At 43.0% G+C, this 27,680-nt stretch overlaps 1 protein-coding gene across 7 annotated transcripts in view; it reads left to right on the plus strand.

The window, feature by feature from the left end:
- Positions 1-15,045: 15,045 nt before the first annotated feature.
- The window catches only part of reps1 (RALBP1 associated Eps domain containing 1), a 40,324-nt gene continuing 27,689 nt past the window's right edge, over positions 15,046-27,680 (plus strand). For 4 of the 7 annotated variants that reach the window (XM_055639184.1, XM_055639185.1, XM_055639189.1 and 1 more), the window contains exons 1-6: positions 15,047-15,067; positions 17,857-18,055; positions 19,185-19,275; positions 22,427-22,551; positions 24,257-24,419; positions 25,123-25,186. In XM_055639184.1, coding sequence (XP_055495159.1) covers positions 17,918-18,055; positions 19,185-19,275; positions 22,427-22,551; positions 24,257-24,419; positions 25,123-25,186 — 581 coding nt within the window. In that variant the 5' untranslated portion in view covers positions 15,047-15,067; positions 17,857-17,917. Of the gene's footprint in view, positions 15,068-17,856; positions 18,056-19,184; positions 19,276-22,426; positions 22,552-24,256; positions 24,420-25,122; positions 25,187-27,680 lie in introns of all 7 variants that reach the window. The other 3 variants (XM_055639186.1, XM_055639187.1, XM_055639188.1) reach the window with 2 other exon arrangements.

Here is a 27,680-nt window from a genome sequence, read left to right on the forward strand (position 1 = left end):
AGAGGAGAGAAGAGGGAGTGGCCTGGGTGTAACCTGTCCTTGATTATACTGCTGGCCTTGTCAAGGCAGCGCAAGGTATAAATGGAGTCAATGGAAGAGAGGTTGGATTGTGCGATGGTCTGGACTGCGTCCATAATTTGCTGCAATTTCTTGCAACCTTGGATGGAGCTGTTCCCAAACTAAGCTGTGATACATCCTGATAACATGCTTTCCATGTTGCATCTGCGGAAGTTTGCGAGAGTTGTAGAGGACATCCCAAATTTCCTAAGCCTTCTAAGGGAGGCGCTGGTGTGCTTTCTTGACTTGTTTCAATATGGGTGGTCCAGGAGAAGTTCTCAACACTCCTGCCCTCTCCGTATCTTTTAACTCCTGTCACAGACTCTCCACACGCTGTGAAAGGAACTCTCCCCCCAATTGGACCTTTGAATTAGTATTGTCATTCAATAAGATGACAATGATTCAAATTCCCGGTGTGCTCCCGTTTTTCCCACCATCTCTCCACCTTCATCCCCTGTCCCCCACCTATTCAGTAAAAAAAAAGGAGATTTAGAAGCCATGGAAAATTTGAATTGTTACTTATTTTTATTTTTACGGAGACAATCTGCGCATGCGCGGTTTAAGTTTTTTTTTAAAGCCGACTGACTGCCTACCATGAGTAATTACTCACGGCACGTGCCTGCCGGGAGGGAAGGGAAGAATTGACATAGAAACATAGAAAATATGTGCAGGAGTAGGCCATTTGGCCCTTCGAGCCTGCACCGCCATTCAATATGATCATGGCTGATCATCCAACTCCGTATCCTGTACCTGCCTTCTCACCATACCCCCTGATCCCTATAGCCACAAGGGCCACATCTAACTCCCTCTTAAATGTAGCCAATGAACTGGCCTCAACTACCTTCTGTGGCAGAGAGTTCCAGAGACTCGCCACTCTCTGTGTGAAAAATGTTTTCTCATCTCGGTCCTAAAGGATTTCCCCTTCATCCTTAAACTGTGACCCCTTGTCCTGGACTTCCCCAACATCGGGAACAAACTTCCTGCATCTAGCCTGTCCAACCCCACTAAGAATTTTGTAAGTTTCCATAAGATCCCCCCTCAATCTTCTAAATTATAGCGAGTACAAGCCGAGTCTATCCAGTCTTTCTTCATATGAAAATCCTGACATCCCAGGAATCAGTCTGGTGAACCTTCTCTGCACTCCCTCGATGGCAATAATGTCCTTCCTCATATTTGGAGACCAAAACTACACAATACTCCAGGTGTGGTCTCACCAATACCCTGTACAGCTGCAGTAGAACCTCCCTGCTCCTATACTCAAATCCTTTTGCTATGAATGCTAACATACCATTTGCTTTTTTCACTGCCTGCTGCACCTGCATGCCTACTTTCAATGACTGGTGTACCAGGTCTCGTTGCATCTCCCCTTTTCCTAATCGGCCACCATTTAGATAATAGTCTGTTTTTCGGTTTTTGCCACCAAAGTGGATAACCTCACATTTATCCACATTATACTGCATCTGCCATGCATTTGCCCACTCACCCAGCCTATCCAAGTCACCGTGCAGCCTTCTAGCATCCTCCTCACAGCTAACACTGCCCCCCAGCTTTGTGACATCCGCAAACTTTCTCTCTCCCTCCCTTTTTAAAAAGTGGGGTTACATTAGCTACCCTCCAATCCTCAGGAACTACTCCAGAATCTAAAGAGTTTTGAAAAATTATCACTAATGCATCCACTATTTCTGGGGCTACTTCCTTAAGTGACAAGGTAGTTACGGAGGGAGTAGTCTTTGCGGAAAGCAGACGGGTGGGGGGGAGATGGGAAGATGTGGCGAGTGGTGGAGTCACGTTGGAGGTGGCGAAAATGACGGAGGACTATTTGTTGTCTGTGACGGCTAGTGGGATGAAAGGTGAGGACTAGGGGACTGCCCTTGTTACACATGGGGGGATGGGGAGAGAGCAGTGTTACGGGTTATGGAAGAGACCCTGGTGCGAGCCTTATCTATAGTGGGAGGGGAACCCCCATTCACGGAAGAATGAGGACATTTAGATGCCCTGGTGTGGAACACCTCATCCTGGGAGCAGATGCGGCGTAGACGGAGGAATTGGGAGTAGGGGGTGGAGTCCTTACAGGAAGCAGGGTGGGAAGAAGAGTAGACTAGACAGTCATGGGAATTTTGCTGGTGAACCTCTGTCGCACCTGTAAAGCTGGGGGTTGAACATGCAGACTTGAGGTGTTCCCTTACTAATTGTTACTGAGGATGAAGTGTTTCCGCCAATTCGATCCGACTGGTCTGTGGATTAGGATCCCTCTGCAAGTCATCCCAATTGCAGAGGGATGCGCAGAGATCCAGTTCCGTGAGCTTGGTGACCATCTTGGAAGGGATGATGGTATTAAACGTCGAGCTGTAGTCTATAAACAACAGCCTGACGTGAGTTTTTATTGTCCAATTGGTCCAATGTGGAGTGGAGAGCCAGTGAGATTGCATCCTCCGTTGATCTGTTATGGCGGTAGGCGAACAATAGTGGGTCGAGGTAGGAGTTAATGTGCACCATAACCAACGTCTCAAAGCACTTCATCACCACAGACGTTAGTGCCATTGGTCAATAGTCATTGAGGCATGTCATCTTACTCTTCTTGGGTACTGGTATTATTGATGCCCTCTTAAAGCAGGTGGGAACCTTTGACCTCAGAAGTGAGAGGTTAAAAATGTGCGCAAAAATTCCCGCCAGTTGTTCTGCACAGGTCTTGAGAACTCGACCATGTATACCATCAGGTCCAGGCATGGCTCTTCTTCTGCGAAGTTAGCGCTTCTTCTCTGCGCTGGCTGTAAGCCTCGGCCGCCACTGCTCCGGGCCGGTGTCCCGGCAGTCCAGGGTCACCCCAGACATCTCTGGCTGCCGCTGGACAGGGATGGGACACTGGGGAGGGGACGGTCCAGTAGCAATTCAACAGCGCTTGCAGCACCGGAGACCCGGGTTTGATCCTGAGTACATATGAAACGTACAGATGCCGAGAAAATGTTTATCGTAAGTGACCTATGACCTGGGGCATGCGCAGTCGGAATACTGAACTCGCTTATAAAGGTATAGACTATTTTCTAAATGGGATGAGTTTTCTGAAATCGGGGGTGCAAAGCGACTTGGGAATGCTGGTGTAAGATTCCCAAAAGGTTAATTTTCAAGTTGAATCGTTAGTAAGGAAGGCAAAGACAATGTTACCATTTATTTCGAGCGTACTAGGATATAAAATCGGATGTAATGCTGAGGCTTTATAAGGCACTGGCCAGAGTGCTTTCGTAGTGTTGTGAGCAGTTTGGGGCCTTGTATATGAGGTAGGATGTGCTGGCCAGAGGGGGTTTATGAGAATGATCCCGGGGATGACTGGGTTAACATATGATGAGTGTTTAACAATACTGGGCAGGTAAAAACAATGGCAGTTGTGTTAAAGATTTTGGAGAGACGTTAAAACCGGGCATGCGGGGCTGGGGAAGCACAAGGCTGGAGGCTGTAGAGGGCAGACTGCCGGAAGTGATAAAAATCACCGACTTCTGTTTTCCAACCCGCCAGCCCTCATCTTTGTTATGGATGTGTAGTCGATAATAACCTCCATCCCCCACCAGGAAGGCCTGAAAGCCTGCTGTTACTTCCTCGACCGCAGGACCAGCCAATTTCCCTCCACTAACACTATCCTCCACCTAGCGAAGCTGGTCCTCGCTCTCAACAACTTCTTCAATTCCTCCCACTTCCAAATCAAAGGCATAGCCAATGGCCCTAGCTATGCCTACCTTTTTATAGGGTACATCTTAGTTCCAGACATACACCGGTCCTATCCCCAAACTCTGTATCTGCTACAATGATGACTGCAACTGGGCTACCTCTTGCACCTGTGCAGAACTCATGGACTTCATTTTCTTCACTACCAATTTCCAATTAGACCACTTGGAATGTCTCCAAACATCTTCCTCCCCTTTCTTGATCTCACCGTCTCCATCACAGGAGATAACCTTTGGCTGACATCTATTAATCCTACTGACTCTCACAGCTACCTAGGCCGGAAGTGGCGGCAGCAGCGGCTCGCCTGCAGTCCGTTTGTTTTTACTTTTTTGTGTTGTTTTTTTTTTCGTTTTGTCTAGTTAAGTTTTTGGTTTTTAGGTTGTGTTTATGTGGGGGGTTTGAAACGGGGCTTGCTGTCTCTCCCTTTGGGGGAATGCGACTTTTTTGTCGTATCCCCCTTCTCTGCCTCCGTCTGCACTGAAGCCTAATGGCGGAGCTGGCGACCTCGAGACTCCGGAGGCAGAGTCAGTCAGGACTCGCCCAGGGCTCGCTCCCGTGAGGGCGGTCCGGCTCGGGGCTGGAACGGCGCTCCCGTGAGGCGCTGTGACGCTCCCGTGAGGGCGGCCTGGCGCGGGGCTGAGACTCTCCCGTGAGGGTCTGTGGCGCTCCCGTTGGGGCGGCCCAGCCCGAGGGTGGAATGGCGCTCCCGTTGGAGCGGCCCAGCTCGTGGGAGTACGGCGCTCCCGTAGGAGCGGCCCAGCTCGAGGGTGGTATGGCGTTCCCGTCGGAGCGGCGCAGCTCGAGGGAGGAACGGCACTCACGTGAGGGCGATCTGGCTAGGGGCTGGAACGGTGCTCCGGTGGCTGGGACGGCGTTCTGGCGGCGGTGTCCTGCTCCGGGGTTCAGCCGCGGGCCAGCGGCTGCGTCCGCTGGACTGGAGGGCGGCAGCTTCAACCACCCCGGGCGCGGTGTTTGAGCTGGCCCGTTTGTGGGGTTCGGTGAGCCGCGGGACTGTTTGTACCATCGCCCGGTGGGGTATCGCCTCAGCGTAGAGGGAGAAGAGGAGGGAAGAGACTGCAGCCCTAAGATTTTTGCCTCCACCACAGTGAGGAGGTGCTTGGAGGACTCACTGTGGTGGATATTAATTTGTGTTTATTGTTGTTTATTATTGTATTATTGTATGTATGACTGCAGGCACGAAATTTTGTTCAGACCGTAAGGTCTGAATGACAATAAAGGTAATTCTAATTCTAAATTCTAGACTACACTTCTTCCCACCCTGCCTCCTGCATAGACTCTATCCCTTACTCCCAATTGTTCCGTCTACACCACATCTGCGCCCAAGATGAGGTGTTCCACACCAGGACATCTGAGTTTTCCTCATTCTTTGGGAATGTATCGTTTCTATCATAAAACTTGTTACCTTTGCTCAGTCTCCCCCTTGGTCCACCTACATGATCTCCATAATATTTCGACAAACTGCAGGTACCATTCCCCAACTGCTGACCTTTCGCTATCCCCAGGTATCGTCCGCCACAACCACAGGGCTGCCTGTCCATTGTCAGAGGTTCACTTGGCCAAACCTAAATTGCAAGAGGAACAGACTGGGTGATCCTCATATTTTGCTTTAGGCATATTTTGCTCTCTCTGTCCTTCCACAACCCAAGTCATCGTGCTAGTTTCACTGTTGTCCTGTTGAGTTTCACTGTATATCTCGTTATCACCTACCCCACAGTCAACAATGGACCATTGTGGGCTCCACCTTTCCTTGATCATCACTGCTTTTTGTATGTCTTTTTTCGTTCATTTGTCCTATGTCAATGGATAAACCATAGTGTTATTGATCAGTTTATGGTTCTTGTCAAGATAGTGCTGGATGCTCCATGCATACACAATAATTTCCACTGAGCTGCAAAATACTTTTGTGCCTGCTGACTTTTTTTGATCAGTTTTAAGAAATATTTCAGTAATATTGATCAAGTCATCATGTTCATTTCATTGGATGATCCATATTTTTTAAATTGAAACCTTATTGTAGATTCTCCCACAAGAGGTAGCACGCTTCATATGAACGCAGACTGAAAATGCTGAAACCTAAGCAAAAAAACAAATTACACCATAGGCACGTCCACCATAGGCACGTCAAACTCTCGGGTCTTGGATGTTTCATGCAGCCCATTTAAGGTCATAAGATAGGAGTAGAATTAGGCCATTCGGTCCATCATGTCTACACCATTCAAGCATGGCTGATCTATCCCTCCTAACCCTGCCTCCTTTGTTTTCTTCTTAAACTCCTGCAGATCTGAGCATAGCCATTCCTCGGACAACCTGACTTTCAGGTCCATAGCTTGGTGAGCTCTCTCTGAACTGTCTATACCACAATAACACCCATCCCTAAATATGAAGACTAATACTGTCTTTGAAATTCCAATGTAGTTTCATCAATACGCTAAATAATTATAGCTTTATCATACCCCCGTGGCTATTCTCTTAGCAATAAATAATGCTCTTTTTGATTCTGTTATTCTTTGCATCGTCTGCAATTGGGACTTTTGCAAATTGTACTTGCACGCACAGATCTATCCTTCTCGGAGTTCTACAATCTCTTGCCATTTGGATAACATTCCTATTCCAAAATGGACACTATTTTCTCACATCATACTTCTTTCGCCAGCTCTTTGTCACTCTCTGGAACTCTCTATATCCTCTTCCTTGATCCATTGCTTTCCTATCTCTCTTTGTGTTATCATAAAACTTAATGACTACCCTTTAATGCCGTTACCCAAGACGTTTATATACAGTAAAATTAAACTATCGTCTAGTTGTCCAGAAATCCTGATGGTCTGGAATGTGAGCTGGGGGTGTTGGACTAGAGACTGGGTCCATACTGTGGGCTAGGTATGCCACTGGACACCACACTGGGTTGGGAACAACAAAGATCAGCAACAGGGTAGTTTTTGGGCCACCATCAGTGTTTAGTGCACCTGTATATTTTGCACTCCCTTTAAACTCAGATTTAAGCACAGATTTAGTGGGAAATTTATTATACTTCTGTTTACATTTTTTTTTTTGCCTAATAATAGGAGTGCCATCTAATTGCATAGAATTACTGAAATCCCGTGTTCAGCATTATTGGACTTTTACTATAAATTATAATGTTGAGGCTTTGGCACCAGTCCCTGTAGGACACTACTCCTTGCCAACTAGAAAAAAACTATGTCGACTATATTGGGCACTTTTTAGCCAGCTACTTTTGTCTGTGTCATTATTTTATCTACTGCTACGTGAATTTTAATTTTTCCAAATACCTTGACAACTGGAAATTTAATAATTGTAGATTTTTAAGTTTTGGGTTTATTATTGTCACATGTAGCAAGGTAGAATGGATAAAGTTCCCCTTTATTCACAACACACCTTACTACTATGTTTGAATATGGTATTGTTTTCATGGAGCCATGACTTTAATTATTTTAGGAGCGTGAATGGTGATTTCTCTCCGCCCCTTCACCACCACAGTTGTCCTGCCAGTTCTACTGTTCACATCTATATATCCTTTTGTTATTGCGTCTTTCACAGCCAACAATGGACCATTGTGGGCTCCACCTTTTCTTGGCCATCGGTGCCGGCTTCAATTTGCTCTGAACCTTTTTATACCTCTAATTTCCCTCTACCTTGACCCTTGGTCTGAATGGGAATGATTTGCTGGGGAAATGGGGCTCATGGGAATGCTCCCTAGGAGTGGGAATGAACACCATGGGGCAAATTGCCACTTTCTCTAAGATATTTCTGGCCAGCTTTAATTCTTGATCTCTCTCTGCCTTCATAGATCATGGCGGGTAATATAAAGTTATGCTGTGATTTAACAAAACACTGGTTCGGCTGCACTTAAGATTTTTGTGTGTGTGTGTAGTTCTGGTTGCCATGATATAGAATGGATGTGGTTGGGCTGAAGACAGTGCAGCAGATATTCATCCGATTGTTGCCAGAATTGGAGGACTTTATTTATGGGGACATCTTTAAGTTTGCTGATGATATCATCATTATTAGACGAATATCGGGTGAAGTTGAGTCAACACAAGGGAGTTGGAGAATCCGATTTGAATGGTACCAGAACAGCAATCTTGCTGTCGAGTTAGCAGTACCAGGAAGCAGATTATAGACTTCAGCAAGGGGAAAGTCGGCGATCCATCATCCTTGATAGACTGGGTAGTGGCGGAGGGTGTCAATACTAAGTTCCTGGCAGACTGCATAAAGTGGTGGACAGTGCATGGTCTATCGCGGGTGTTGACTTCCTACCATTGAAGGGATCTGCACTCTGCCTTAAAAAAGGTAGCTAATATCATCAAATGCACACCACCCTGTGTCGTGCTCTTGTATTCCTGCTACCATCAGAAAGGAGGTACAGGAGCCTGAGATCCATGTCTCATGGTTTAAGGGCTGCTTCTCCCCATCAGTCATTACGCTCTTTAACCAACCCTACCTCAGCAACAATCTACCAGTAACTTTATATTTGGTGCTTGTCTATTATGTCTATTAACCAAGCATTTATATTACGCTTGGTTATCTAATATTGCTGATAATATTGTATTATTAATGTTTGTATATTTACGATATGTTGTTACAATATTGGGCATATAAAACTTAAGATTTCATTGCCCATTCCAAGTGCATTAGACGGTTAAACATTAGATTAGATTCAACTTTAATGTAATTGTGCAGAGTACAAGTACAGAGACAACAAAATGCTTTTTCACCATGCAGCCATACGAATGAAAAAAATAGAAAAATAAGAACACACAACACGATAGTCTATAACATAAACATCCCCACATAGCGGTATCAAAGTTTCCCACTGAGGGAAGGCACCAAAGTTCAGTCAACCTCTTGATGTTCACCCGTGATCGGGGCCTCCCGAGCCACCCGCAGTCGCCGCTACTGGCGGCCCGATGTTCAGACCCTCTCGTCGGGATGATGGAACTCCGACGTCGGAACGGAAGAACATCCTCAGCGGCTTGGACTCTGAATCGGCCACTTCCTACCGGAGTCCGCGGCTCCCGAAGTCCACAGGCTGAGCTGAGCGGAGATTGAACGCTGGCAGCCCTCGGCAAAGGGTCCCAGGGCTCCGCAATGTTGGTCAGAGCCGCCCGCCCTGGGAGCTCTACAAACCACAGCTCCGCGATGTTGATGCAGCAGGCACGACACTCCGGAACTTCAAATGGCGATCCCAGGTAAGGCATCTCCCGCTCCGCGATGTATCCAGCGCTGCGCCGACGCTGCCGAAGTTCTGGTCCGGTCCCCGGCAGGAAAGGCCGCGCCAATCCAGTTGGTAGGCCGCGAGGAGGGGGGGCGAGGACGCGACTCTGAGAATAGTCGCATCCTCGCCAGGAAGTGACTGGGAAACGGTTTCCCCTTTACCCTAGCCCCCTCTCCCACATAAAATACTAAAAGAAAATCCTCCAAAACATACTTAAAACAAACAAAATAAAAAAAGATAGAAAGATAACAGACTGTAGGCAGAGGCTGCCATCATGCGGCGCCCCCCTCAATATGTATAAACATTCTTAACATTCTTCAGTGTTCAGTAGTTTATTGTCCCATGTACAGAGATACAACGGAATGTTTGTTCTGCATGTTATCTATCAAATCATACCATGAGTACAATAGATTGTTTTCTGGAACAGCGTGTGGAGAGCATCGTGTATCAGCACAATCTCGCAACCTCCAAGTCTCTGGAAGTCTGATCTAGGCCTAAGGAGATATGCAATCTAATTTTAAGGCCGGGTGTCCTGGCAGCACTAGATTGGCGAAGCTTAGCCCAGCCCGATGCCATTGGCTGCTTCATCTGCTGTTTAGTTTAGTTTTATTGCCATGTGTTTTGAGATACAGAGAAAAGCTTTTGTTTGCGTGCTATCCAGTCAAAGAAAGGCTTATGCATGACTACAATCATCCATGTTCAATTTAATTTAGAGATACAGCGTGTAAACAGGTCCCTCGGTCCAGCAATTCCCACACATTAACACTGTCCTACACTAGAAACAATTTACACTTACACCAAGTCAATTAACCTACAAACCTGTACGTCATTGGAGTGTGGGAGGAAACTGGAGATATCGGAGAAAACCATCGTGGTTACCGGGAGAACGTACAAACTCCGTAAAGACCGCACCTCGGTACACGTGACAATAAACTGATCTGAACTGTAAAGCATTGTTTTTGGTAACCACAGTGAGTGGTTAGAGGTACAGAACAACATGATAACAAGTGGCTGCATTTCAAAACATTGGCATTTTTATATATCCAATGGTCACTGAAAATGCAATTTATGACAAGAGGGAAACTAATTCTGCCACAAGTGGTTAGGATATGGAATGCCCATTCAGACTAAGTTAAATGTGCATCCACTAATTGTGGCACTTAAGCTAGCTGTATAAATACTTGAAAAAGTATTAGGGAGGGGGAAATACATGGTCTCTGAGATAGTGAAGGAGTGGAACTAGGAGGAAAATACTACTGGAAGAACTCAGCGAGGTGATCAGCATGTGTGGAGGCAATAGCGATATTTCAGATTGAGACCCTGCATCAGGACGAGAATGTAGAGTGACTTGAGCCAGTATTTGGAAGTGAGGGGGAAGGGTGAGACGGAGGCTGGTAGGTGATGTGATCTGATGAGGGGTATGTTGTGCAGATGGAGTCTGGGTGGGAGGAGAGAAAGTGAGTCATAACGGGTAGAAACATTACAAAAAAATAGCAGATGGAGCTGTGTGGGGGAGGGAAGGGGATGGTAAACAGAAACTTGGGTAGATGGGTCATGGATGATGAACAGATTGAACTTGGGAGAGTAAGACAGCTGGATTGCTCTCACACAAAGCCAACACAAACATCATCAGCTATATAGCCTCCGTCCACCATGTCATTTTTCTGTGATTCTGCAAATGCTGCTCTTTTACAAAAGACAAGTTCACTCGTGTTGCAGGAAAATGCCTCCAGCAATCCTTGTTCAGTGTTTAGAATGTTCGAGGTAAATGTGAAAGCACAAATTAAATGTATGGGCAAGAGGTTCAGATATTGTCATGTGTGTTCCTATGGGCGAAGTGATAGTTTCTCCACACATGTTTAATTCCTATATCAAATAGTTTGGAGAAATATGATTGCAACAGGATGCTTAGAAATATTCGCACCAAAGGCATATTGTTTTGATGTTTGCATAACAATTTTTTTTTTCGTCTGGTTTTATTTCACTTTATTTCAGTATGTGAATTAGCATGAAATTAGTGATCGCTTTGGCAGAGCAAGGTTTAACTAAGACATCCTGTAGTTTCTTATATCTTTGGAGAGACAAAGCGAATAAAACAAGTTTATAAACTTTTGAATCTCTTGACCTTGAGTGTTTTTGTCAATTGCTGCTTGATTTAATTGTTTGAGACACTTTTTAGCTATGAAAAAACGGAAAGGATTTTATTGTTTCAACACTGCTTGCATGCAGTAGTTTTCTCCCTTTGATGCAGAGGATCCTTAAAGGTTCACCCTCGAGTAATTTGTAAAGGAATCCCCTGGAGGGAAGAGTGGAGATTGCAATATCTGATATTTTCATCTTGGTCAATAATTACACTAAACCCTCATTGTTGCAGACCTCTTTGTAATTGATTTCAGTTATAGTGCATGGACCTACTGACCTTCACTGCCAGGCTGGACTGCTAACACCACACCTCGCTCCTTCCAGGTTGCGCCTGCCAACAACGGACCATATGGCTTCCTCAGCTCCATCCATTCTATGCTTTCCGCTAACGCCATTGACCCGTACCTGCTCTACGGCCGCCAGCTGGCCCGGGCTGTCAACTCGCCTGGGTTCCAGGCTCATTTCCAAACCCAGAGTCTGAAGAAGGATCTCGACCAGAAACGCCACCTATCCATGTTTATCAGAGATGCTGTTTGACCTACTGAGTTACTCCAGCACTTTGCGTCTTTTTGTGTAATATCCAGCATCTGCATTTGTTTGTCTCTACTACATATTTATGGATAATCCCTTACTCGGTTATAGAGGACAATCGGCAATAACGGACACCATATTTTCTCCGACTCCACCACCCACAATGGTCCGTTTTAATGAGGGTTTACTGTACTTTCTAATTTTTCCTGTGTATAACCATGTATTTTGTGGGGGATTTTTCTTTGAACTTGCTTCTAAAATGCCTCACAAAAATTGGGCAGTCTTATCTTAATGAAGTATCACTTTACCATATTGCATAATAAAGTATAAAGCGAGAAAAATGTGACTGCTTTTGTCGCCTGCATTCTCACTGGTCCAAGTTTCAATATTTATCATCTATATATCACACTTTGAGGATGTTGATTACAAAACTTTAACTATTTATATGCATTTGCTCAAGAGAAGATGAGCACAGAATAGTCCTCAGCGATAGCAGCATAATTTTATTAATCACTTTTAATATAATAAAACTTCCAAGGCACTTTTCAGAGGCATTTAAACAAAAACAAACACAAGTAATCTACAGCTGAAGATACAGGTGTAGGTGACCAAATCCTTGGTCAGAGAGAGGGGTTCTGAAGGAATGAGAGGCTTAAAGAACCCCTAGAAGCATTATAGCTAGTATTGGGTGTTAACATTTTGATGGTCAAGTGACTGGAATTTGGGGAGTGTTGATGTCTTGGTTCACTGGTTTTTTGACATACAAAGGAGCAAGCCACAGAGGAGAATGATACTTTTTTGGAATAAGATGTTGTGTACTGGTTAACCACTGGATTTATGGGAGATCAGGAAATCCAGGGTTCTGGGTGGCCCCATTTATGGGTAGATCTGAAGTGTGGGCTGATGGTAGCCCAGAGCTAATGGGGCAGGGATGAGGGAGATGAGCTTAAAAGCAGTTATAAAAGTGGAGAAAGGTGATCTTTGTGATCCCAAACTCATCATAGTCAAATATCTCAACAAGATTGTGAATATTGAGACCAGATTTCAGACAATTCTGAGTGGAGTGGTGACTGGTATGCTTTCATTACTTTTCATTTTGTTGTTGCACGTAGTTGGCAATACCACCTTTTTCCTGGCAGTTTTCATAATGAAAGTGTGGAGAACTTTTTGTCTTGGACATTGACCGTTGCATTATTTGTCCAATGATATAAATTGGAATATACTAATTGTTCTTTAAAATGGAAAGTTAATACTAAAATCAAGGACCATTAGAGGGTTATTTAAATGTAAGTTATAAAAAGTATGTTGGTATGCATTCCACCTTGTCTGCCACATCACTGAATTGTGGAACCACAACCAGCCTTCCACTGGAACTCTGTCGGGTTTATGAGCTTTAACTGTTCTTTTATAAAAGTGCATAGATTCAATTGTGCCAATTCTTGATATGATTTATGGATTTTAAGTAGTCCTCATAGCGCAACTATGTGAAAATTCAGCACATTCAAAATAAATAAAACCTGAATCAGTGGTTAAAGTTGACTTTTTTTTCTTTGCCAAATGCAATTGGCAAGATATCCCAGGTGGGTTTTGAGGAGGCTTTTGAGGATGGGAAGACATGTACACTCTAAGACTGCTACCAAAAGAAGGAGAACTTATAGCCATGGAAATATCAAAAGCCACTTTATAGTTGGCAAGACTGGGGTTACAAAGCAAGGAAGGGGTTTATTAGTTTTCATGTCTGCAAGCAAAATTATGACAACCAAGAATAAGATTGATATAACAGGAAGTGAAACTTAGTGCATCGCAGAAAGCAGATATTTGAAAAAAATGAAGATAAGATAGCATCCCATGTGGCTGGATCTAGAAAGAGGGACTTTTGCAGATATCCTGTGAGCAGCAGCAACAATTGGCTTTGTTACATCACCTTCTGTGGCAAGTGTTCTGAGCAATTTCATGGGTTAATGGAGAAAAATTTCATGTCATAATTAAAACCAAGCAAAATATGGTTTTAAAGCTTCCTTAAGTCACTGGCAGTCTGATAAGAACCAAATTTTGTAGTTTAAAATAATGGTTTTAGAGGCATTCCTGACACAGGTTAATGCCACCATGCTGCCTGGTGCCTAATACTGGATCTTGATTAGGTTATGGGGTAGGAACATTTTGGTGATATATTGCACAAAAGTTTTGCCATACTGGCTTAGAATGGTACTAATTCATTCCTGGACTTGCTTATGAATTCCTGGTATTTTGCATATTTGGAGTTATTATATTTATTGTCAAGAATGGGGGAGAAAGAAGGGGAGCAAAGTCAAGTGCAGATTGGCATGATTGGGTTTTAATTTGATTTTCCAAAGAGTGTCAGAAGAAAAGCAATGGTAGATTTGGAAAGATGTTTCTAGAACAGGGCACCTGGCATGCAAATAGAATGATGAAGCTTTGGGATAGCAAACAGTTTTTTAAATTATGTGAGGAAGACTCGAAGGGATGAAGGAGAATAAAATCAGAGGAATAACTATGATATAAACTACAATTTACAATGTTTTAATTGATTTGATTTAAACTGGACATCAATGTAGGGGAAATAATGTAATGGATGATGGGTGAATGGTACGGTGTGAGTTGGCCTACAGGAAGCACTGCCTTAATAATTGCTGCTGATCAGAAATCTTGGTTAGGTGAGTGAAGAAAAATATTGTCCATTTGGAAGGTAAATGAAAACGGGGGAACGGACAGTTTATTGCCTCCATAATTTTGCCGACTGAGCAACCAAAGCTTCTGTATGAACAAAATGCAACAAATCTAAAATGGTAAATATCATCCTAAAACTGCATGACAGTTTCTATGACAGTTTCTATGTCAGTAGTTAGAACAAAATTAATGTTTCAGTTCTCATCCTTTCTCAGAAATTGACATTGCAGTTGAGTCAACCAGGTCATGCAATAACAATTCCTGGTTACAAAATCACAAATGGGAAATTTTGGATGTAGAAACTTCTAATAGATTTGAATTGATATCAATGTCATGTACTTAATTAAATTTTAATGCAAAGTTGCGTAACAAATAATAACAGGTTATTCGAGTAATACTGCAGATTAGTTAAACCAGCACTGCGAATTAAAGCAGATCAAAATATGAAGTTTTAAAATGGGGTACGGTTAATTTATGTAAAATATAACAGACAATCAATCTAGCAGTTCAAATTCTGTAGTGCTTTTGTGGTATAATCTTTATGGATATTCTAAGTCAATCTTTCTTTCTTCCAGGCATATTAACGTTTACAACATTTAAAACAATGGTGCCAAGGATATCAAATTATCATATCTAATGTTTTCAACTATTTTGCTATTAGAAACAAGCTTGTATTAGGTATTTAAATTTAACAGTTTATTTGTCCTGCTTATATTGCACAAAATGTTCATCCATTTAGAATTACTTGGAATTCTCTAAAGCAAACTAAGGTTGCTATTCATTGACTGCAGGTGGAACATTTTGTACTAACTTACATACATAAAGCTGGAGACGTGACGACTCTGTCATGCAGTTAACTGAAGAGACATGAGAACAAGGCATCAGTTTTCGATCCCCGTGTTTCTAGATAACTCTCCATTGTCACGATTTCCTATAATGTGAAGCCACCTGTCTCCGTGCATGACCCAAGTAGTTCAAATTGAAAATGAAATAACACTTGGCACAAATCCTGTGACACCAAATTTTATTCACTAGAACTGCCTGTATCCCTAAAAACTAAGGACATTGACATCAAGACAAATGTGAGGTGTTACATGTTGGGAAGTCTAACATGGGCAGGACCTGCACAGTGAATGGTACGGTTCTGGGGGGTGTTGTAGAGTAGAGGCATTTTGGAGTGCAGGTGCATGGTCCTTGAAGTCGCAGGTAGATAAGGTGGTCAAGAAGGCTTTTGGTATATTGCCCATCAGTCAGAGTATTGAGTATATAAGTTGGGAGGTCATGTTGCAATTGTATAAGACGTTGGTGAGACCGCATTTAGAGTATTGTGTTCAGTTCTGGGCACCATGTTATAGGAAAGATGTCAAGCTGGAAGGGTACAGAGAAGATTTAAGAGGATGTTGCCAGGACTAGAGGTTGTGCGCTTTTGGGAGAGGTTGAGTATGTTGGTAATCTATTCCCTGAAGCGCAGGAGAATAAGGGGTGATCTTATATAGGTGTACAAAATTATGAGAGCAATAGATTGGGTTGGTGCACAGAGTCTCTTGCTGAGAGTAGGTGAATCAAGGACCAGAGGATATAGGTTTAAGGTGACGGGAAAAAGATTTAATAGGAATCTAAGTGGTAAGTTTTTCACACAAATGGTGATGGGTGTATGGAACAAGCTGCCAGATGAGGTCGTTGAGGCTGGGACAATCCCAACTTTTAAGGAACATCTAGACAGGTACATAGATAGGACAGGTTTATAGGGATATGGGCCAAACGTAAGCAGGTGGGATGAGTGTAGTTGAGATATGTTGGCTGATGCGGGCAAGTTTGGTCAAAGGGGCTGTTTCCACTCTTTAAGTATGACTTAAGATAATATACTGATAAATGGGCAGATGTGCAAATATGTTGAGAGGAATGCTTGAGGCTCTGAACACTCCTAAAGATGACAACAAATAGGAGAAGAGATGCAAGTGCCGGGGCCCAACTTGGGGTGCCAGTGGAGTCCAAGCAGAAAATTAAGAATAGATAGAAAATGAACTAAAATGTCATGGAAGGTGCCATTTCCTGGAATCTTGGGAGGGATAGGAAAGATTATGGCTGAAGAGAGGTCTTGACCCGAAACATCGGCCATTCCTCTTCAGCGATGCTGCTTGGCCTGCGGAGTTACTCTAGCACTCTGTGTCTATCTTCAGTTTAAACCAGCATCTGCAGGTCCTTCCTTCACAAAATTAGGGAATGCTGCTTTTTAAAAAATTTCTGGCTGCCATATTACAAGACAACACATGAGATGCAAGAAGATATAGATGTCAGAATCTTGAGCTAAAAACAGGTTTAAAAGAACTCGGCGGCTCAGGCAGCATCTGTGAAGGGGAGTGAAAATAATGTTTCAAGTCTGGATTTTTCTTCAGCTTACACTTGCCATCGGGAGTGCAACAAAACATTCATAATACTGTTCCCAGGTGTAGAGTTTGCTTTGAGGATGGATATAGACTGAACTCTTCTTGTGTTTAAAATGATGACAGCAGATTGTATCAAAAATGTACAAACATCCTAAATGGCTTGCTAGACTGATTTTTACAGCTGAGGAGTCTAGGACTGGGGGTGTGGTTTCAGAGAAAGTGGAAGGCTGTTTAGGACCGACATGACAGAGACAATCATAGTCATACCACATGGAAACAGGCCCTTTTATTTTCAACTCATCCATGATGCCCCATCTAAGCAAATCCCATTCATTGTTGTGAACCTTTAGATCTCTCTTTGAGCAGCTATGGAGACTTGATTTCTTGAAAACATTTAAAGCAGATCATAGACTTCTGAACATTAAAGGACATAGCAATTGTGAGGAAGCCAAAAACGTAATAATGATGGAGCACGTTTGAAGGGCCTTGTATCTCTTGTGTTCATTTGTTCTTGAGGTGAATACTTGAAGGAGTGGGTATGAGTGATATGCAAACAGAGGAGACTTGTTTAATTTGGCATCATATTAGTTACAGATATTGTAGATCAAAGGGCTTGCTCTGTTTTATCAGAAGGGTAAGCTTTTCAGAGGGTGGTGAATATTTGGATGGAGCTGTCAGAGGAGGTAGTGGTTGCAGATACTATTAGAATGTTTTGAGGGTATTTGGATAAGATTAGAGGGATATGAGCCTAATATGCACAACTGGGATCGGCTAGGATGGACATCACAATCAGCATGAATGCGGTGACCACTTATAAGGTGTATTTTTGTTGCACGTTTCTGATTACGTGCCACAAAATACGTTTAAACATTAATAGTGCTTCTACCAGACAGTGTCTGCAACTAACAATGTGAACAGGTCAGACATCATTAGAGAACAAACACTGAAACCCAACATCAATATAGTTCAGTATCATTATAGCATGATAATTACAAATTAGCTTAGCTTCAAGCAGTGTAGATATGCTTTTTAATCCTAGCATTACCTTCTATTTAACATATATTTTGTTTTCCTCAACAGTGAAGATCCATTACACAAATCTGTAGTTTCTACGAACAAGCTAAAGCTGAGGCACGCATCTATGTATTCTGATCTTGATAGCCAGGGCACGTACACCAGTGCCATTCCTCCCCCTCCCAGCCGAATACAAGTGAAAAAAGTCTCCACCAGTGTGCCCCATGATGTGATAGCACAGCGAGTGCCAGCAACAGAACAACAGGTATTGTGAAACAGTCCGTTCTCTTCAGTGTCATTTTTTTTAATGTGCACCCAGATACAGTGATAAGCTTTGTTATGCATGCTGTCCAGTTGAATCTTACCATGAGTACAATGAAGCACTAGTAAAAGAATGGAACAAATTGTAAAACTGTAGAACAATTGCAGGATAATAGTCGACCCACTTCTGGGACAACAAGTAAAGAGTTGTTGCGTTCCTGCAGCATCTTGCAAATTTCAGGTCTCAAGTCGGCAAAAATTTCGCTCTTTCCCTCTTCCCTATCTCCTTCATGAAAGCTTCCTGATTTTGGGAACATTTACTGATTTTTATTTTTAATTATATATGCTAAAATCATTGATTTGCCAAGGGATTTGAACGTGATCTCCGGGTTGATCATCCAGTGCCACAATCATGAGATTACCAAAGGCAGTATTGCTGTTTGTAAAGGTTACTGCCTAAAAATTACGGCAAATTTCTTTTAATATTGATTGTTTTGAGAACAAGCACACTCGCCCCTTGTTGAATCAGCTGAATTGTAAATTAAATACAAGCAGTTCTGTAAGGCAGGAATGGGGTACTGATTGGGGATGATCAGCCATGATCACATTGAATGGCTCGAAGGACCGAATGGCCTATTCCTGCACCTATTGTCTATAATGCGAGTTATGTTCCTAAGAAACCTTGTGTTATAGAATATTGTCACGGTCTTTTAAACAGTCATATGTTTTTGTTACAGTAAGCTAAAGGATTTATGTCACATTGTTCATAGTATTGCACAAGTTTCAATAGAACCAACTGCTTGCCAATTTCAGTGGTCAACTGCAGTGAAGCTGACAGACTATTCTTAAGAGACAATGGTGTCTGATCACTGCAGAAAGTTTTTTTTTCCCCTGGACAGCTTTGCAAGACAGCTTTTTTCTGTTTGTCAATTTTGGAAGTAACAAGTTATTTTGTTCTGATCAATAATTACGTTGTAACTAATATAATACAAATCATCCCTCATTCAATTGCATTATGTCCAATTTGTGAATTAGAAACGCATTATTGCAGAACAATTTATGCCAATTTGATTTTTTTTTGTTTCTAAATTTGATTCGAGACCTGAAAGTTCTCTCTTTTTCTACCCAATCAGGATTCTACATCCCCAGTTGTGTCGCCTCATCATTCGCCACCATCTTCACCAGTTGCCTGGAGGAAACACAGCAAGCAGCATCCAAGTGGAGGTAAAGCAGAGAGCACTTGGGCAAAAGTTGTCCATGTTTTTTCTTTGTCAATGGATTGACCTTTTCCAATGTGGCAGATGGACGTGATTTGGTGACTTGATCAGTAAAGTAATTGGATGCAAAAATTGTACCATTAGATGAAAATAGATTATTATTGTTATGCTGAGGATGTTGAGAAAGTCGGCTAGAACAGAACATGTTTTGTGTAGGAAGGAACCGCAGATGCTGGTTAAAGAGAAGATAGACACAAAAAGTTGGAGTAACTCAGCATCTCTGGAGAAAAGGAATAGGTGGCGTTTCTGGTTGAGACCCTTCTTCAAACATGCAGACAAGAAGGGTCTTGACCTGAAAAGTCACCTATACCTTTTCTCGAGAGATGTTGTCTGACCAGCTGAGTTACTCCAGCTTTGTAGAAACATAGAAAATAGGTGCAGGAGTAGGCCATTCGGCCCTTCGAGTCTGCACCGCCATTCAATATGATCATGGTTGATCATCCAACTCAATTATGTCTCTATCTACAGAATATGTCTAAAGTGAAAAACCAAAACCATTTACACTTTGCGCGTTTGTGCCGCTGTTAGCTTTTTCCCCATATCTGCTAACGGGTGTAGAAAATAAATTTTAATCTTTAAGTTGATATTAATAGATATCTAAAATCTGCTGTGCAAACTTCCTATACCTCCATTCCCTGCATATCCATATCCCCGTCCAAATGCTGCTATCATATCTGCTTCCGCCACTCTGGCAGCGCATTCCAGGCACCCATCACTCACTTTCAAAAACGAAACAAAAAAAGATGTAACCGCCCACCCCTTTTAAACTTTGTCCCTCTCATCGTATTTCTGCGTCGGAGGTTATGGAGAGAAGGCATGCGAATGGGGTTAGGAGGGAGAGATAGATCAGCAATGATTGAATGGCGGAGTAGACTTGATGGGCTGAATAGCCTAATTCTACTCCTGTCACTTATGATCTTAAGATCTTTCTCTGTGTCTTCTGAAGACATTGGCTCATAGGGGGATCTAATGCTCTCAGTCATCCTGTTCTTCAACTCATCCCACTGAGGGACTTGACGATGAATGTTGTCTTGGTTGTGGAGATGTCATCAATGAGCTGTTGCCTTAATTATGCAAAAGCTACATCGTCCAGCAGAGGTCACTAGAGGGCAAATAGAGGGCTAAGACCTCCGGTCCTTCGCAATAAACGAGTTTGGTATTCCGACTGCGCATGCCCAGTCATAGGTCACTTGCTATAAACAGTCTCGGCAATGGTGGTGCTACATTGTGTGCAGGCTTGAGTTTCGTCCGTGGTCGGAGTCGGGCCTGGCTGTCTCGACGCTGTTGAGTTGCTGCTGAGCCCTCCATGTTCGTCCCTGTTCGGGGCGGTCCCGGACTTGCAGCCGGCGCTGCAGCTGCTGGCTCCAGCTCGGCTCTGCCTGTCCCGCCAGCTGCCCTCCACCTCCACTCCCTTCCCCCCAGTCCGACACCAAGATCCTGCTGAAGATGGACAGCCGCCAGTCCTGCTCAAAGACAGGCGACTTGGAGCCTCTGCTGCTGGAGACATCCGGGTCGGAGAGAGAGTCTGCGGACGGGCTCCTGCTGGCAATGGGCAGGCTGGGCGCCCGCTGGAGCTACTGGTGCAGTTGGTAGTGCTGGCGGCAGCAGCAACCTCCTCCCCCTCCCTTGCCCAGCCCAGAGTCCGAGAAAACTCCAACTCCACATCGTGGTTGAAGGCCGCCCACAGAGCGGCCCAGTCAAGTGACGGGTCGGAGGAGGTCCAGCCCAGGTGAGCGCTTTGGTGCAGGCGAGGCCGGGGCCCTTGCTCCTCCTTGGGGTTGGGGATGAAGTGGCACCGGGTACCGTAGGGGCAGAAGCCAGTGGTGTGCAAGGTGCGGCACAGCTCCGTCTTGTACTTGGTGTGGCGGCTGAAGGAGCGCAGTTCGGCCAGGCTGTGGGTGAACTGGCACATGTCGCTATAGCGGCCCATCGGAGAGCGGGTTCCTCTGGAGTTAGAGCGGGGTTGGGCTGGAGTTGGCGCTGGCTGTGGGCCTGGGGGCTGGTGTCACAACTGTCCGGGCGGGGATAGAACACTCGAGTGTGGGGGGTGGGGCGTTCTAGTGGCGGTTCGGCAGCGCTTGCGGTGCCAAGGACCCGGGTTAGATCCTGACTGTGGATGAGGCGCGGGTCTGTGTGCGTGCAGCTGCCGAGAATGTCTCTCCGCCGGTCCAGTCTTTCCCCCCCATTCCCCCGGACTCCCACTCGCATCTGCCCCCTCTATCTGCCCCCTGACAAAAATATGCTTGAAAAAAGACAAAAAATCGGACCCAAACTTTACTCATTGTATCTACAGTTCGATTTTTCTTTATAGCATTATTCGCTTATTGCAGCAGCAATCTTGGATTGTTTGTCAGCACAATTTGAACCTTGTTCTGTCATAGATATATATTCTGTAGAATACTTTACCTGTTGAAGGTGTCCAAAATCGTAAATTTCACAAGAATATTTTTGGAAAATATGAAATGGCTGGATAGGATTTGAAGTGGATGGTATAGAGTATTCTTTACTCTTTGTAAAGAATTGTGAAAGTTAGCTTGTCTAGAATCTGTTTTCAAGCATGTGGGGCATGGTACCGGTGGGAGGGGAGGCACAGTTCTTTTTTTTGTTAAAATGGAGAATGAAAGAGACCCACCATAACCATCATAATAAGTCACCATTCTGAAATGGAACACAATAAACAAATTAAGAAGCCAATAATCCAAAATCTATTCAGCAGTAAGGATTCTGATTTGGATTGCAATGGGTTCTGGAATATTCACTTGTTTCAGTCGTCCAATAGTATTGTTTACCTCTGAGCTGCGATCCAGTTGCCTTGGGTAAATTGAAGCAGTAAGTAGGAGATACAAGAAACTGCAGATGCTTGAATCTTGAGCAAAAAACAAAGTGCTGGAGGAATTCAGTGGGTCAGGCTAAATAAGTATTCTACATAGCTTGTAATACCTAGTTTCCTTCTGATCCCATGTTCAATTTTAATGTGTATTTGCAAAATATTTTTAATAGAAAGTAATTAATGGCATGTTTTGTTTTGAAATTTTGTCTTTAAACCATAAACTTCAATGCTGCTAATTTAATCGGTATTCCTTATACTTCCATTCCAGGGTCGGCTGCTGGTGATGGCATGTGGCCTGCCCACTCCCCACCTCCCAATCAAGAGAACTGGGTGAGTTTCACTGATACTCCTCCGAGCAGCACACTTCCAACAATGCATCCCGCTTCCGTTCAGGTAAGCAAGGGCAGCATATGTAAAATACTCTTAAGCCATTTGCTTTAAAACAATCTTAAATAAAAATAAAATCTTCAATCCATAGTTATAGGGCCTGAATATGGGCCCTTCAGCCCAACTTCATGCCATCCAATATGCTGACCTACCCCAATCCTATTTATCCATGTTTGGCCCATATCTCTCTCAATTGTTCCTGTTCAAATTCCTGTCCTAATGTATTTTAAACAGGCGACACTCATGTTACTGCTGTTCAGGTTATGGAAATTCACCCAATAATTTGGGATGGAATTAAATTTACACTCGAAATTTGAGGGGAAATATTTATTTTGACTCATTTCTTGACCTTCGTGCAGCAACATTATGTTACTGAAAATATTTTGTTCTATAAATACACCCACAGTCATACAGGGTCTCCTTGACTCCAGGGAAAGCAGTCCCAGCCTATCCAATTGTCTTTATAGCTCATGACATGTTCTGCAACGTTCTGTGATTCCATTCTGCGCTTTCTCCACTTTACTCGCATCCTTCCCACAGTGACGATCAGAACTGCACCTAATACTTTGTGTGAGCTAGCCAATGTTTTGTACAAATCTAACATGATGTCACAACTCCTACAAACAATTTTGTTGCCTTCAGTAGTTATGTAACAAAAATGGAACATTGAGCTCTTGAAATTGAAGTGCAGGGGCGATGAAAAGTATTCAGTGACAGTGGCTAATGGGTTGTTATAAAGAGTCATGTCCCATTTGTTACACAAACATGCAGGGATGAATGGGAGATTGTCATATTATCAGGTTAATCTAAGTAATTCCTATTGGCTATAAACATCCAAGATGTTTTGTAACAATCTGATAGGTTAATGGTAACTCTTACAGTTGCCAGAATACCGTTTTTTTTTTAATTTGTACAAATCATTACATTGATGTGATTTGACTAGACTATCTAGACTACAAACATTTGAAGTGTTTCCTGGCCCATACTCAAAAGCGTATTCTGGGGGATGCTAATACTATAATCATATATTTCCCCCAAAGAAGAGGATTTGAGTGTACAGCAAATCGTTTTGGCAATTTTTTTATTTTTTTTTAATTTTCAGCGCGACCAGAAACTTTTTTCCATATTGCATTTTTTCTATCTTTATGGTAAAAGTACAGCTTTACATGGGAAACTCTAGCTATGCACACAGTTTGAGATGAAAAGCTGACTGACTTACTGAGTTGAATGACATTTTTAATCTCAGTTAAATCATTTATAGTATGGAAACGGGCCCATCGACCCAGCATGTCCATGCTGACCAAGATGCTCCATTTGAACTAATTCCTTTTGTCTGCTTTAGGCCATATCCCTCTAAAATATTCCTGCTCACATACCTGTCCAAATATCTTTTAAATGTTACTGTGCCTGTCAACTATTTCATCATGTAGCTCGATCCGTGTACTCGCCACCTCTATGAGAAAGTTGCCCCGCAGGTTCTTATTAAATCTTCCCCTCTCGCCTTAAACCCAACACCCACTTGCTCTTGATTCTCCTCCTCTGGGTCACTGCGTTCACCCTATCAATCCCCGTCATGGTTTTACACAGCCCTTTAAAATGATTCCTCAGTCTCCTGTCCTAGGATTAAAGCCCTACACTGCCCAACCTCAAGTATGTTAGTTTCGCTAATTGCAAGGTCATGGATTTGATTCACCTTGGGTTTGTTATGCAGGAACACACAACAGTAAGGACAGTGGCATCTGCTACAAATGCCATGGAAATTCGCAGGCAATCTAGTGGCTATGATGATCCTTGGAAGATTACAGATGAGCAAAGACAGTATTACATCAACCAATTCAAAAATATTCAACCAGATTTGAATGGTTTTATTCCAGGTACGATTTGAAAATCAAATATAGTCTAATGTTCGTTATGATGAACCTCTTGATGAATTAACAGATGGCCTGGCATTAAATGTAGCTTTTCTCAAAAGAGGAAAGCTATCAATTTTTTGCTGCCCATGCTAAAGTTGAAGCAGTTAGAAATCCTCAACTGTTTTGTTTCCTCCAAAGAGAGCAGCCTACTCGTGATAAAATAGCAGCATTTTATTAAATAAACTATCATATGCAAGGTCTGTATAACGTTATGAACTTGCATTGTCACAGCCTGCATATTCCCAGAATCAAAATCTTCTGTAAGAAGTTTAGGTATTTATTATATGGTGTCCAACATGACTTTTTATTTCATTTTTTCGTTATCCAGACAGAAACTGAAGTTCAAACTTGAAGTTTGACTCCGTTCCTTTTGTTAAACATTTTAAACATATTATTATTTTATGCAAGTTCATATACACACCCAAGATTGAATTATTTGGATTTACAAACGGGGTATAGGATGAACAAAAAAATATACTTGGCTAGGAAAGTGGATGTCTGGAATTGTTTTCCAAGTCCATATTACTGCTCTTTCACCTTATTTACTTTATTGCAATTTGTATGGTAAATATTCACTTTGCGCCATACTAATCATAAATTAAAGTGTACTGGAGTTAACAAAAACATTCTTAATTTCTCTTACCAAGATGCTGTATTCTTGCAGGATCTGCAGCTAAAGAATTCTTCACGAAATCCAAATTACCAATTCTGGAGCTTTCTCACATTTGGTAAGTATCAGCACGATTTAATATTTGCAGTATTTTGTTGTCAACGGTTCCCAAAACAAATGGTTTGGGGGTACAAGTAGAGATTTGCTTTATATTGTCATTGAACCAAAGCCTTTCTGATAGGCAGAAACAATGGACATTCAGTATTCATTCCTTTCAGTATCTTTTGTAGCTTCTGCGATCCACCCACTCGTACTCTTGTTTATCTTAGCATTGACAAAACCTAAATAATGAATATGGGTTGATGAACCACTTTGTTATGTTGGAAGTGGAGACCTTTTTCAGAGATTTTCACCCCCTCACTGGGTACTTTCCCCTGCAACCGCAGGAAATGCAACATTTGTCCCTTTACCTTCCCCCTCCACTCCATCCAAGGACCAAATCAGTCTTTCCAGGTGAGGCCGAGCATCACCTGCACCTCCTCCAACGTCATCTACTGCATCCGCTGTACAGGTGTCAACTTCTCTACATCGGCGAGATCAAACGCAGGTTCGGCGATCGCTTCGATGAACACTTCCGCTCAGTCCGTCTTAACCGACCTGATCGCCCAGTTGCTCAGCACTTCAACTCCCCCACCCTATGCCACTCTGACCTTTCTGTCCTGGGCCTCCTCCATTGCCAGAGTGAGGCCCAGTGCAAATTGGAGGAACAGCATCTCATATTTTGCTTGAGTAGTTTATACCCCAGCGGTATGTACATGGACTTTTATAATTTTAGATAGCCCTTGCTTTTCCCCTCCTTCCCCTTCCCAGTTCTCCCACGTCCCACTGTCTCCGCCTGCTTCCTTTCTTCCCCCCCCCCCCCCCCCCCATTCTGAAGAAGGGTTTCGACCCGAAACGTTGCCAATTCCTTCTCTCCATGGATGCTGCCTCACCCGCTGAGTTTCTCCAGCATTTTTTGTCTACCTTCGATTTTTCCCATCTGTCGTTCTTGCTAAAACATCTCATTCTAAAGTATTGCTATTTCAAGTAAAAAATGCGTGAGAAGCAAGTAATTTGATTCAGTGGCAGTTGGACTGAAGGATTCAAGTGAAGTTCCACCAAACTAAAGCTCAAAACATTTTTTTGCAGACTAGCTAGCTGGACTGGCCATAGTCGCACATGGATTAACCACTGCTTTGTTCATTGTTCAGAATTCTCATTGTGGAGTTGAATATTTACAACAATGGCCCAAGCCAATTGAGAGCTGATAAATGTGGGGGTAATGTTTTAAATAAGCGAATAGCCATTTATTCCCCACCCGTACAATATCAATAGCTTAGTTACGTGAAAGAATAAAGTAAAACAGATAACAGTAATGCAAAGGACATATATTTGATCGCCTTCTTCCCACTATTTCTCTTCCATTTTTTAAGTGTAAGTTTTCTGTATTTTAAACAGTTTGTCATATTGTCCTTTGACCTGTCAGTTTGTTAACATCATGCCAATGGATATTTTGTTTTATTTCCCATCTTCCTGTGATGAAATTTGCTTCATCATAAAACAGATTTGTATTGAATTGTTGATTTAGTTTATTGTCACTTATACCTAGATACAGTGAAATTCTTTGTCTTTGAATAAAATACACAAGAGTCGCCACAAAGGTGCCGACAAAGTTACAAAAAGTACTCATCCCTTCTTCGTGTGCCAGCCATGTCACCCTTAGTTCTCTGCTTTCCTTTCCCCAAACGCCAGGTCTCCCATTGTTCTCGGCGGCCTCCCCACTCCGGGTTCCCCTGTGTCTTGGCGGCCCCACTCCCATGCCAGGTCCCTCTTTGTTTTCTCGGTGGCTTCCCATCCAGGTTCCCCTTGGTTCTCAGCGGCTCCCCCAACATCAGGTGTTCCCCTTGTCAGCAGTTCATTACATCGGCTCTGTTCTTTTGATGGGATGCCATTTCTATGCAACACATTTGTACCTGGCAAAAACCACTTACCTCTATGGAATTGGGAGTTTTTGTTTGGAAGAGAAAATAATGTACTAGGAGCTGGAATTGGGACAGCAGATAGCAATTGTGTTCTCCCTATTGATTATCCACAGCTATTGAAACGACACAAAAGATCTTGACTGAGGATATAATGGTTAGATTGAAGTGTGATTGAACAAATTGAGCATGTTCATACTGAAAAGAAGGTTAAGAGGTGATGTGATTGCTTTTTATGATTTTAAATTGATTACATAATGTGACCCATGATGACTTAGTTCTATCCTTCTAGATAAGAGGATGTGAGCGGTCTTGAAGAGTAAATTCTCAACATCTATAGAAACAGTATTTTGTGCTCTAATCCATGGCATAAGATTGATTTATACAAATGCAAATTTTATTCTGGCTTGTTATCAGGTGAAAGCATTTGCGCGCCATGACAAGGTGGGAGAGTTGCAATGCTGAGGATGCACGAGTAACTTTATACTGGTTCCCAGAGCATTTCGCCAGTCTTGTTGACCTTGTTCTGGGCCTGGATATGTTCCAGCTGCCTTGATAATTACTACTTAACCACCTCATGATTTTATTGTGTGA

Source organism: Leucoraja erinacea, chromosome 8 (assembly GCF_028641065.1).
Source record: "Leucoraja erinacea ecotype New England chromosome 8, Leri_hhj_1, whole genome shotgun sequence".
Taxonomy (NCBI): Eukaryota; Metazoa; Chordata; class Chondrichthyes; order Rajiformes; family Rajidae; genus Leucoraja; species Leucoraja erinaceus.